Here is a 13,228-nt window from a genome sequence, read left to right on the forward strand (position 1 = left end):
AGCTGGATGGTGTCACAAAAGTGTGTTCACTTTGTGAAAATTAGTAAACCATGCAGTTAAAGTTAGCGTGCTTTTCTTTTTGTGTGCTGTAATGCACTTACACATCGTGTTAATTTATAAAATCACTACTCATACACAAGCAAGCATTCTTTGGCTGCCGAGAGAGACTGACCCAGAGGGAATAAGGGAGACCCGGTCAAATAAGTGGTCTTACTTGAGTTTCCCCCACATTTTATAAAGTGAAAGAAGGGTACAAGGACTACTTGTTTATCTGTGGCCTAGACTGGACACATGTTAACATTTTACCACTTTACTATGTGAACCTGTGTTTTAGATAAGCCATTTGAAAAAAGTTGCAGACATGATACTTTACCCGGAAGTACTTCATTCAGCCCGAGAAGAGTCATTTTTGTATATAATCACGGTATCATCACTGTTACCCCTAAGAAAATTAATAGGCCCTAATAGCCTCTAGTATAGAGGCCATATTAAAATTTCTCTAATTGTTCCAAATTTGTTTTATAGTTGTTTTTGTTTTTGTTTTATGAGGATCCAATCAAGATTCATACATTAGTTTGAGCAGTATGCCTCTGTAGTCTTTTGAAATCTGGGACAGTCAGACCAGGTCAGTTGTCTGGTGGAGGGTCACATTTCTGGATGTGACTAAAAGTTTCCTTGTGCCATTTGACTTGTTCTTCTACTCCCAGTATTTACTGTAAAGTGGAAGTTAGGTTTAAAGTCTCGGTTGAATTTAGCTTTTTAGAGGGAAGAATTCTACATAGGTGGTTGATACTTCTTTCTGTTGCATCATATCAGGAGGCCACATAATAGCAGGTTTTCACCCTATTAGTGATGCCAGGATCGATTGCTTTTGTTAAGGTAAAGGTACTTTTTTTCCACATTAATTAATACCAGTGCTAGCAAAGTAGACTTTGCTATATATATAAATAAACTATGGACTCATGGATTGTTCATTTACTCTTTTACAGTCATTGTTATTTTTCTTGTTAATATTCAAATTCCCTGAATTTGTCCAGTGAGAGTCCACGCTGGCTCCTGTGTCTTTTTAGAAGCTTCCATTACTCTTAGCACATCTCAGGCAGACCCCTATCCCAGACTGGAAAGGAGAAAGGAGACCTGTTTTTTTTTTTGTAGAGGGTAACTAAGATTTGGACACTGATGTGTTCCTGACTATAGGAATGTCGTTGCTCCTAGATACTTGCGGTGGACAGAGCTGGGATGTATGTGTATACATATTTTAACCATGATTTTTGTATTTTCCATTAAAATTTAACATTACAGGTTTTCCTTAACCTTTGATCTTAAGCATATGTTTACTTTGAACTGAAAATCTTGATTCCTAACGACATCAACATTTATATCTCTTTGCTTTATCCTATGGTACACGTACACAAATGGGTTGACAGTGAACAATAGTAATGCCAGTACCAACAAAGTATTACTGAAGAAGTTTGAGATTTCCTTGCAGTTCTTTTGTGCTTAGAATATATTTCACTCAGGATGGAACGAGATCGGGAATTACTTGTAATGGTTTTCCGTGTTTCATGTTTGGTATACACTGGGTTTATTCTGAGTTTTAGGGTTTGCTTTTTTCTTTTTAGTTAAGTTCATGAGTGTGTTAAATATTTACATGATTCAGAAGTCAGAGTTGCAGAAGGACTCGCGAGCCAACCCAAAAGAGCCGCTTCCGATGGCTATAGCTGGAATAGTTTGGGCAATGAAGTAAATGACGGTAGTATTGGCTTATGACTCAAAGAATGAAACAAATACCCATGAGTCCATACTACTATAAATAAGTGATTGAATAAATACATGAATGAGGGTGAAGAAACAGATCTTTCTTACAAAAGAACAACTAATGTTGAAGAAAGGAAGGAAGGAAATAGAAAGTCACCATTAGAACACCACAGTAATCGGGTCGCCTGGGTGGCTCAGTCGGTCGAGAATCTGACTTCGGCTCAGGTCATGATCTCATGGCTCGTGAGTTCGAGCCCCACGCTGAGCTCTGTGCTGGCAGCTCAGTGCCTGAAGCCTCCTTCCCATTCTGTGTCTCCCTCTCTCTCTGCCCTCCCCCTCTCGTGTTCTGTCTCTCTCTCTCTCAAAAATAAATAAACGTTGGGGCGCCTGGGTGGCGCAGTCGGTTAAGCGTCCGACTTCAGCCAGGTCACGATCTCGCGGTCCGTGAGTTCGAGCCCCGCGTCAGGCTCTGGGCCGATGGCTCGGAGCCTGGAACCTGTTTCCGATTCTGTGTCTCCCTCTCTCTCTGCCCCTCCCCCGTTCATGCTCTGTCTCTCTCTGTCCCAAAAATAAATAAAAAACGTTGAAAAAAAAATTTTTTTAAATAAATAAATAAATGTTGAAAAAAAATTTTTTTTTACAATAAAGAACACCACAAGAATTGTTACAGGCAAGATCCTCAGATGAATGCTAAAATTAATGGGCGAAACTTGAAGGAGCAAAGGGGATAATTTGCTTAGTATTTTGCATTGCAAAATATTTTCCCCAAAATGCTCACTAATTACTGTGGTAGTTAGAACATCTGTCCTCACATTCATCGATACTTGTCCTTCCAGGAGATGTAGCTTAATTCCCTGCCCTTGAGGGTGGGCTAGGCCTTGTGATTCATTTCTAAGGAATAGAAAATGGAAAGGAAACAACAGTAACTTCCAGTGAGAAACCTGGCAAGACCCCATCTTAACCAAGTGGTCATGGTTAATGTGGACAGTAGGTTCTGCTATCTGATGTGGTGAGATGAGATGAGAAGGGCGCTTCACCTCTGTGGCATTCTTCCCCCAAACTCCAGTCTGTTCTTGGGGAAGCGTTAGACAAACCTAAATCAGAGACATTTCATTCTGCCTGGTACTCTTTAAAACTGGCAAGCTCATGAAAAAACCAGGAAACGCCGAGAAACTGTTACCAGAAGATACCAAGGAAATCAGGCCCCTAAATGCAGTGTCGCATCCTGGATTAGATCCAGAACAGAAGAGGGATTTTTGGAGAAACTCAAAATTTGAGTCAAGGCTGTAGTTCAGTTGTACCGAAATTAACGTCTTCATTTTCGGAAACACACCATGGTTGCATAAGACGTTAACGTTGGAGGAAGCAGAGTGAAGGGTATATGAGAATTCCCTCCTGCCTTTACAACTCCTCTGGAAGTCTGCAATTATTTGCAAATAAAAGGCTTCTTAAGTCAAAGTTGTGGGGGTGATTGGGTGGCTCAGTTAATTGAGCATTGACTCTTGATTTTGGCTCGGGTTATGACCTCATGGTTCTTGAGATCTACTTGGGATTCTCTCTCTCCCTCTCTTTGTCTCTCTGCCTCTCCCCTGCTCACGTTCTCTCTTCCTCTCTCTCTCTCACTCAAAATAAAAACACATTTAAAAAAAAGCCGAAGCTGTGTAAAAAGAGATCCCCAAAGTATTGCTCCCATTCCTGTCCTTTCCATTCTGTTCTTCCCTGTTCCCTATTGGCAACCTTTTTATTATTATTATTATCATTATTAGTTTAAAAAACAAATTCAGATGTCTATTATTTCTCCTCTTACACGGATACTAACGTACCACCTACACTATCCTGCATCCAACTGATCCTGGAACTGTCTCCTTAGCAGGACTTAAAGGGTTTTTTTAGTCTTTTTTAAATACCAGCATGGTACACAATTAATGTTCATGTTAGCCATATTTTCTTCAGCCAGTGCCCCATTGAGGGACATTTGGGTTGTTCACAGTTTTTGCTATTATAAGTGACATTTTCATGAATAATCTTGTGGATACGCTGTTTCATACTTGTAATGGTATTTTCAGAGTAGTTTCTCCGAAGTGGGATTACTAAGTAAAACAGCAAATGCATATGTAATTTTGTTAGATATTGCCAAATTCCCCTCTGTGAGAGTTGTTCCATTTTGTATTCCCACCAGCACTATATGAGATCGCCTGCTTCTCCCTGGCCTTGCCAACAGAGGATATAGTCACACTTTTAGAGTTTCTGCCAGCCGAGAGTTGAGAAATGTATCCCAGTATGACATCCAACTATGAACTCTTCATATTTACGGAGCATCTGACTGTGCACTTTCCATGTTTACTTAGGCTTTAGGTAACTGACCTCCCCAACCTCCAGTCATTGCCCAGTTCTTTCACACACACGAATATAAATCAGTTGAAGAAGATTACTTTTTTCCTGGTACTTAATTTCTTCCTGGTGGAGGGAAGATCCATTTGTAGGGCTTCCAGGTGCGAGGAGGAGGAGGGGTGCATTCAGCCCTGCCAAATCCCCTTTCCCACTAGAAATGAGGCAGCACACAGAAAAGGTTAGGCTTCCAGATTCACTGATGCCTCTGGCCCGGAACTGAGCTAGTGAACCGCTCTTCCCTTGCCAACAAGACCCACCTGCTTCTAGCTGCCTCTTTAAAATACTTCTGCGACCTATTTGAGAATCGCTCTTCTCTGATGAGTTTACAGACGGTTTACATATTCCAGTGGCCTCCAGATGAGAGTCCTTGTTTTCTTTGCTCAACATGATGCTTTTAGAAAACCTCTTTATTCTGAATGAAAAAGAAGAGGATGATGGGGTGCCTGGGTGGCTCAGTTGGTTAAGCATCCGACTTCAGCTCAGGTCATGATCTCACGGTCCTGCTTCAGATTCTGTGTCTCCTCTCTCTGCCCCTCCCCTGCTCGCCCTCTGTCTCTCTCTTTCTCAGAAATAAAAAATTAAACACTAAAAAAAAATTTAAAAAAAGGAAAAGAAGAGGATGAGAAAAATTTGTTTTTAATGTTCATTTATTTTTGAGAGAGAAACAGAGAGCGAGTGGGGGAGGAGTAGAGACACAAGGAGACACTCATTCCAGAGCAGGCTCCAGGCTCCGAGCTGTCAGCACAGAGCCCGACACAGGGCTCGAACTCACGAGCCGTGAGATCATGACCTGAGCCGAAGTCGGAAGCTTAACCGATGGAGCTAGCCAGGCGCCCCTTGAACATCTTAAAGGAACTTCTTTCTTCCCTTGTGGACCACCTTCTTCTACCCACAGCCCCAGAATCACTGCACCCAGACATCTGATTTTTATTGCTCAGTTCAGTGACTTGTGCAGATTTGAATTCAGCCAATCTGGTGGCTCTTCTAAGTGAAATGCAGTAAACTGAAAGAAGGGAAATTCTGATTGGGTGCTGAGTGGAAGAGATAGATAATTTTGGAGCATAAATCTTTTATTTTTTTTTTTATAAAATTTTTTTTTAACGTTTATTTATTTTTTGAGACAGAGACAGAGCATGAACGGGGGAGGGTCAGAGAGAGGGAGACACAGAATCTGAAACAGGCTCCAGGCTCCGAGCTGTCAGCACAGAGCCTGATGCGGGACTTGAACTCACGGACCGCGAGATCATGACCTGAGCCGAAGTCGGCCGCTTAACCGACTGACCCACCCAGGCGCCAGAGCATAAGTCTTTTTAGGGGGTTAAGACAGGCCTGGATTTTACTAAAGAACGGAATCTAGACCAGCATGAAGGGATTGAGCCTACTGAAGAAAGGCAGAAAGGAAAGTGGGACGGAAATGCCCTTCCTTTTCAGCTGCTATGAAATTTGGGATTTATTATACCGTGGGTCACTTATGTGTTAAATTGGCTTTGGGGCTGAGTCTGAGCTTGTAATGGTCAGTCAGTAGTGTTGCTTCTCTGGGAAATTTTTTTAAAGTTTGTTTATTTATTTACTTTGAGAGGGAGTGCGCAAGCAGGGGAGGGGCAGAGAGAAGCCCAAGCAGACTCCGAGCACTGTAAACATGGAGCCTGACATGGGGCTCGATCTCACAAACCGTGATACCATGACCTGAACTGAAATCAAGAGTCAGACGCTTAACTGACTGAGCCACCCAGGTGCCCCTCTGGGAAATTTTGATCCAAAATCAAATATAATCAGTGATTGCACACTGTCTTTGATGATCCGGATTGTTTGATGTGGAGTATTCCTTTCCAACTTTGCTGCTCCTTCTCTCTCTCTTAGGATTCTAACATTTTCAGAAAATCTTTTGGAAAGAACAAGTCTACTTCAATAAATGAAGGAGAATAAAGAAAACTCAAGCCCTTCAGTAACCTCAGCAAACCTGGACCACACAAAACCATGTTGGTACTGGGATAAGAAAGACTTGGCTCATACACCCTCGCAGCTCGAAGGACTCGATCCAGCCACTGAAGCCCGGTACCGCCGAGAGGGGGCTCGGTTCATCTTTGATGTGGGCACACGTTTGGGACTGTATCCTAAGTCTCCTTGGAATCTGTTCTAGATAGGCTCCCCACCTGGATACTAAAAACAAAATAGGTAGCACTGTGTCCGTACTGAAATGGCTCTTAAATATTTCTATTTAAATTTTTTCTGACTAACTTGGCTCCTCAGGGGTTTTCTGTTTCCTGTTTATCCTTTAAACATGTAGACTCAGCCATTGGGTGAGTGGCCACCAGGAGGCATGCCCGGTGGTCACCGTTGAGGTGTACCTAAAGGTTGGGGAAGCCCTGCCTCGTTAGAAGTAGGAACTTCAACTTGCTAACGTCAACTTGTCAGAGTCCCGAAACCCTGAGATCCCCATGCCTTGCCACCAGAGTGTTTAACACTGATTTTGCTGTTATTGTTTGCCTCTATGTTTCCACATTTAACTAAGAGCATAACTTCCAAAAATTCTTGGTCAAGTCCTTAACCAGATCAACAGACACTATGATACCCTGGCAACTGGAATAATTTATTTTCATCGCTTCTATATGTTTCATTCCTTCAAGCAATTCCCAAGATATGTAAGTGTTTGAATTTTATTATAATTCGCTAACACACACGTTACTCTTTTCACACAGTTTAGTGGACTGTTTATAGTCTCTTTTTATTCTGTTTTCCAGAAAGTATTTATTTCCGTGTAGTACGTGGTGTCCATAAATAATCAAGTTTGAACTTTTATTTTTTCCAACTAACTATATTTAAATCTTGTTTAAGCCGGGGGGGACCATAATCGTATTGCACTTTGTGTGGACTTTACCTCCTTCTCACATTTCACAAGATGAATTCGGGCTTATAAGGAAGACCCCAAAAAAGGGCAAGATGGAAGAGAGGTTCTTTATGCCATACCACTCACTCTTTAGCTACTCCTTAAACATGCAGAGTCCGACAGGAAACCTGCCGCGAGTAGCCAGGATAGGTGGTATGACATGTACAAGACACGTGGTCAATAGTAAAGCCGTAGGAGAGGTGAGGAAGGAGGGCTGGGGCATCCAAAGGAGTGGTTAATTACATCTTAGAGGGCTCAGGGAAGATGCCAGGGAGGAGTTGCCAGCAGTCAGTTAAGCCTTGACTGGAAGTAGGGCTTAGAGGTGCTGAGATGGGACAGAGCAGTTGGTCCAACAGGAACTGGCATGAGTGGAGACACCGGGCAGCGTACTATTCTGTGTAGCCCGGCCAGGGAGGTCCGTGTGGCAGGAAGGGAATGGCGGGGCCCAAGGTGGAAAGGTAAGCTGTATCGGACCATAGTGAGCCTTGGACTTCGGACCAGGGGAATCTGACTTTAGTAGGCAGACTGAACTTGTGGAAGGGTTTTTATGAGGAAGATGACAGAAGATTTACTAGGAAATTAACGTGTTGGGGATCCTTCCTCTTGCTCAGGTTTTACCCAGTTTTGTACACACGTCTTCCTCACTAGTTTGTAAAGTTCTAGAGGAAGGAGCCTGTGGCAGAGTCAGCTTTGTGCCTGGCACAGCATCTGACACCTGCCGTGCTTGGGGTCCCGTGGAGGAGGGGCACGGGTGGGGGGGGCGTGAGAGGTGGGGGCTGGCGCAGGCAGAGAATAGCCGGAGGCCAAGCTGTGAGAGCGCTGCAGTGGGGTAGGGACTGCGTGTGGATCCAGGCGGCTGGGGCAGGGAGAGAAAGTGTGGGCGGTGGTGTATGGATGGATTCCACAGGAAATGTGTTTAATTGTGCTCTTTTTCTGCAGCAAGGCTCACTGTTCCGGGAGCCATTATCTTTAAGACTGCAATGTAAAAAGAAAGTTTGTTCCTATGATTCTCTTCCTTTCTGGCATCTATTTGGTTTACATGCCATTTTCTTTGGAAATTTCAATTTAAAATAACTTACGAAGCCAAATTGGGAGTGGGTGTGTGTACGTATATGAAATTTCCTTCAAGCTCTTTGAGCGTCAGAGTATTTGTGAACGAGTAAAAGGAAGATAGGAAGATAGGAGAGTAAGGGGACCAGGTTATTGCGAAGGCCAGGACTCCTTGCTTCTTTCTTCTGTGAGCTTTGTTAACAGTAGCTCAAGAGCTCTTACCTCCCTTGCAGGTGACAGGAGCCTGTTGTCTCTTTCTGGCTGGGAAAGTAGAAGAAACGCCAAAAAAATGTAAGGATATCATCAAAACGGCTCGTAGTTTATTAAACGATGTACAATTCGGCCAGTTTGGAGACGACCCAAAGGTAAGAATCTCAACTTCCTGCCTTCAGATCTTGGTTCCTCGTGGTAGTGTTGTGATAAGGTTCCTCGTGTGGCCCCTGTAGCTGCCAGTCCCTCCCCGCCCCTTCCCGAGACCTGAGAGGGCTTTGTGCAGAAGGCCCTCCTTCTCGCCTCTGTCAGAGAGGAGGGAAGATGAAACGGCCTGCGCGTAGGGAGCACCTGCTGGCGCGCACGCCTCACCCTGAGGACCTGGAGGCAGCGGCACGCTGGACGTGAGCAGAAACCCGCTTGGTCCCGTTAGCGCTCCTGGACCCGGACGCAGCTCAGCCTCGTCGGCCCGGCCGTGACGGGAGGGCCGCGTCTCCAGCCAGCTCCTGAATAGGCGGAAAGCACAGGCGATAGACGGACGTGTGCCCGTGTCTGCTTATGCTGTGTGTCTTTCCGCTTCCCGAGAATGTTGGGAAGTATTAACATGGGCAGCTATTGTCAGACACCCAGAGGTTGCTGTTGGACGCGCCGTCCGTTCTGGCCCTTCCCCACAATCCCTGCCTCTGTCCGGAGACGGTATTGGAACAGTTGTAGAGCTGCTTTTAATATGTTTATTATGTTCAAAAAAGACCACTCTCGGAGCCCCGTAGTGGCTTTCCTCCACCCCTGACCCTTGTCAGCCCCCCCACCCCCCGTTGTAACCCTGATGGCACCTGTTCGCTATGCTTCACAACACTTGGTGCAACTGCCGATTGGATTTTTTTTAAATCTATTTGTTTCGAGAGAGAGAGAGAGGGAGGGAGAGAGAGAACTCTGAGAAGCCTCTGCTCTGTCAGCACGGAGTCCGACACGGGGCTCAACCTAATGAACCGTGATTCGTGACCTGTGCTGAAGTCGAGTTGGACGTCTAACCAGCTGAGCCACCCAGGCGCCCAAAGGTGGTTGAATTTTAATCAGATAATCGCACAAAAGAACTCTCCTCCGCTGTAAGATCTCTGACAGCAGAGACCATGTCATCTGTTGTGCCAGGTGCCTGGTACAGTGGCTGGACAGGATAGGCACCCAGCAGATACCTGTCGGAGAAATGACAAGCTCCAGAGCGCAGGTAAAGCCAGGCTCACCAGGATGAGGAATTGGGCACCATTCAGTCTTACTTTTCCTCACTAGCTGCTGTCACCTGCCACACAGTTACTCTCTGCCTACCAATGAGTATTTATGTTGGTGTTTGTAAAATGTGTTCGTTTTCCTTCCTGCTTTGAGGAGTTAACAGGCCCAGAATGCTTTTGCATATATTGTAGTTGTGATTAATGCTAATAGTTTGTAAGTACCGTCAACATGGGTAACTGTCCCTTGAAATGATTTATAAACCTGTTCACCTGTTTATAAAAATGTGCATCTATTAGGATTTCTTACTAACAACGATCAAAACGGAATTTAAGGGGCGCCTGGGTGGCTGTCGGTTGAGCAGCCGACTTCGGCTCAGGTCGTGATCTCACGGTCCATGAGTTCAAGCCCCGCGTCGGGCTCTGTGCTGACAGCTCGGAGCCTGGAGCCTGTTTCAGATTCTGGGTCTCCGTCTCTCTGACCCTCCCCTGTTCATGCTCTCTCCCTGTCTCAAAAATAAATAAAACGTTAAATTTTTTTTTTTAAAAAGGGAATTTAATAGAAGTAATGTAACTATCAGATACCTGTGGGTATCAGATTCTTACAGAGTAGGAGACAGTTGTAGGAACACGTTGTGGGCATGTGGCAGCACCTTAGCGTGTGTTACCCTAGGGTGCCTTTGGGGAAGTGCCCTTTTACCTCCAGCTTCTACCCGCTCTACCTTCAGATCAGGAAATGAGACTTGTTCAGGCACGGTGAGGTAGGAGTTCTGAAGCTCCATTGCCCCAGAAGAGAGGAAGAGGGAAATGGTCACGCTATCCATAGGAGGCGAAGGGGCTTTGAAACCCGCCCCCGTGAGGAGGAGAAGGGGCTTTGACCTTCACCCGCCTCTCCTTTCTATCATGTGCGGTCTTCCCAGAGATGATCTGAGGGTACAGGAGCCAGAGGAAAGCACCCCGCCTCTGGGAGTAGTGAAGACATTATAGACACGTCCCCCTCTCCAGAGAGGAGAGCAGGGCCATTCGTTGGAGGGAGGTGTCATAAGCAGGAAAAAGAAGGTCACGAATCACGTGGGACTTTTCTACCTTAATTAGCTTGGCTTCAACTGTCTGGTTTTCCCCATTGTATTAATTTCTCACGTGTTCAACAAATATTTGTTCCAGCCACCGTGTTAGGCACTAGACCCAAAACAGGTGGCAAAGTAGACGTGGCCTTTTCTATTCTCGTGGATTTTATATTGAGTTGGGATAGATTTTAATCAAATAATCCTATGACCAGCTGATTATGAGCTGTGATGAATACTATAAAAAAGTCACTTAAAGTCGACATGAGGGCGTTCAACCTGGGAACCTGGACAAGTCCCCCAGACAAGTGTTACGGGGCTGAAGGAAGGTTCCCTGAGGAACGATGTTTGCACACAGACCTGTAATTACCCCATTACTTGAATGTTTGAAACACAAAAGGAGGCCAGGCCGCAGGCTATCCTGTAATACCAAATGGGCCACGGCCTCAAAACCTGTAGGTGCACTTGGTGAAAGGCTGTTTCTAAATTCAGAAGACCCGAGGAAATTTCTGGGAAGCAGGTGGTAACAAAACCAGGCAAAAACACCAGCAGCAGCGGGATGTCTCCGATTGTGGGAAAGTTTCGGAGTTTGTAGAAAGCTTTCCTCAGAGACTGCTTGCAGCGCTAGGGTAGATGAACCTTAGTCCCACCACACCGTTTGGAATAACTAACCGTGAGAGAATGGTCTGCGTTGTCTGAGGGGAGGCCATACGTCAGCGCAAAAGCCAGCCCCCCCCTCCCTCCGTCTGCTCTTTCTGGGGTTGATGGGCTCGTGCGCCTGTTGGTAGGATCTGAGCCCCGTGGCAAGCCCTCCCTGTGCGAACGAGTGACCCTCTGCTCCTCTGCCGGCACAGACCGCCCTGGCCGCGGTGCACGCTGTCTGAAAGTGCTGTGCAGCCAGGCTGTGCAGAAGCGCCTGTCTGTGGGGGCGCCTGGGTGTCTCCGTGGTTCAGTGTCCGACTTGGGCTCAGGTCACGATCTCACACTTGGTGAGTTCGAGCCCCGCATCGGGCTGTCAATGCAGAGCCTGCTTGGGATTTTCTGTCCCCTTCTCTCTGCCCCTTCCTGCTCATATTCTCTCTCCCTCTCTCTCTCTCTCTCTCGATAGTAAACATTAAAAAAAAAAAAAACTTTTTAAAAAATTGCCTGTCTATGGACGTTGACTGGTTTGAGAGCACAGTGAGAGGGGAGAGTCCGTGTACAACAGCAGCAGTAAAATAAAATGTCCAGGATTAGGCCTGGTAAAAAAAAAACTGTGGAAACCATGGCAGGTTGGGGAAGGAATTGAAAACTGCTGTGAAAGGAATGAGAAGATTTCAGTGAATAAATACACGTTTGATAGGAAAATTCGGTGTAGTTAAGAAATCCCCATTTTCCCTAAATTGTCCTCTGACTGTGAGTCCCCAGTCAGAACATCAGTAGCTTCCTTTTCTTCTGGACTGGTGCTAAGAAAAAGGGTACTAAAATGAGGCATGGGGGTCTCCCGCGGGACGTCGCTTCCAAAATGAGCAGCAGCAGAAGGAACAGTGTGCCAGAAAGCGCCATGACCATGGGCAGCTTCCTCGCTATGCCAGCTGCACCTGTCGTGTGCCCGAGGACAAGGCCATCAAGAAGTTCACGACTGGAAGCACAGTAGAGGCGCCACCATCAGGGACATTTCCACAGCGAGTGATTTCGATGCTCGTGTGCTTCCCGTGCTGTATGTGAAGCTACTTTCCTACTTGAGTTGTGCCGGGCAAGGCCAGGCAGGCAGGCTCCGTTCGTGTGGAGCCTGGAAGGACCCTGTCCTCAAGGGCCAGCGCCCCACGTCGACCTGCAGGTGCTGCCCCTCAGGCTGCACCAAAAAGCCCACGTAAGGAGCAGAGTCCTTGAGACTGAAGAAAAAGTGTCCCGTGGAAACAAAGTAAAATGGAAATTATACTTAAAAACAAAAATGAGGCGGGGGGGGGGGGGGGGGGAGACGTACAAAAACAAGAACAAGAGGAGTCGTGATTGAACTACTCTCCCAACTGTTCATCCCTTGGATCCTGGGACAGAAATAGACAATCAGATCAGTGAACAGGAAAGCTGGTGTGTGTGGATAGGTCAGAATGTGGTTTAGTGACGGGAAATGAGGGTTTATGCTGTAGATGACGGTGGGACAGCTTATTTCAGGCAGATGATAGATTCACACACGTGCTTTATATGGATATGCCTGTCGAGCAGGTACAGAGTTTGAATTGGCCATCATCGTCCTTGCTTATTTGCTTGAAGTTTTCAGTGGAAATTCCCGAAGGATTGTGGCTTTGTTGATGGAGGTCTGGAAAGAAGCTACAGTTAGATAAATTATCTATAAAGCAAAGGTCCGTTTTGTAAAGGGGTGGCTCATGTATCGAGAGAAATGACGTATCTGGGGTGCCGGGCCGGCTCAGGGGAGCCTGCAACTCTTGATCTCGGGGTTGTAAGTTCGAGCCCCCACACCGGGTGTGGAGCCTACTTATGTTTCTAAGAATGTGTATTTTGTTTCCACTGTTTCTAAAAACTCAATCGGATTGGTTCGTCTCCCCCCCCTTTTAGTTCTTTTCAGAGTTCCTCCTCATCTCTGAACAAAGTGAAAGCCTGGGGGGGTGCAGAGGAGAGGAGGAAGAGAGCTTGAAGAGAGTAAA

At 45.9% G+C, this 13,228-nt stretch overlaps 1 protein-coding gene across 2 annotated transcripts in view; it reads left to right on the forward strand.

Moving 5' to 3' along the window:
* Window positions 1-13,228, forward strand: part of CCNK (cyclin K) — a 30,022-nt gene that overhangs the window by 6,450 nt on the left and 10,344 nt on the right. For both annotated transcript variants that reach the window (XM_081795991.1, XM_081795992.1), the window contains exons 2-4: window positions 6,010-6,258; window positions 6,710-6,791; window positions 8,320-8,451. In XM_081795991.1, coding sequence (XP_081652117.1) covers window positions 6,062-6,258; window positions 6,710-6,791; window positions 8,320-8,451 — 411 coding nt within the window. In that variant the 5' untranslated portion in view covers window positions 6,010-6,061. The remainder of the gene's footprint in view (window positions 1-6,009; window positions 6,259-6,709; window positions 6,792-8,319; window positions 8,452-13,228) is intronic.

Source organism: Panthera onca, chromosome B3 (assembly GCF_046562875.1).
Source record: "Panthera onca isolate mPanOnc1 chromosome B3, mPanOnc1 haplotype 2, whole genome shotgun sequence".
Taxonomy (NCBI): domain Eukaryota; kingdom Metazoa; phylum Chordata; class Mammalia; order Carnivora; family Felidae; genus Panthera; species Panthera onca.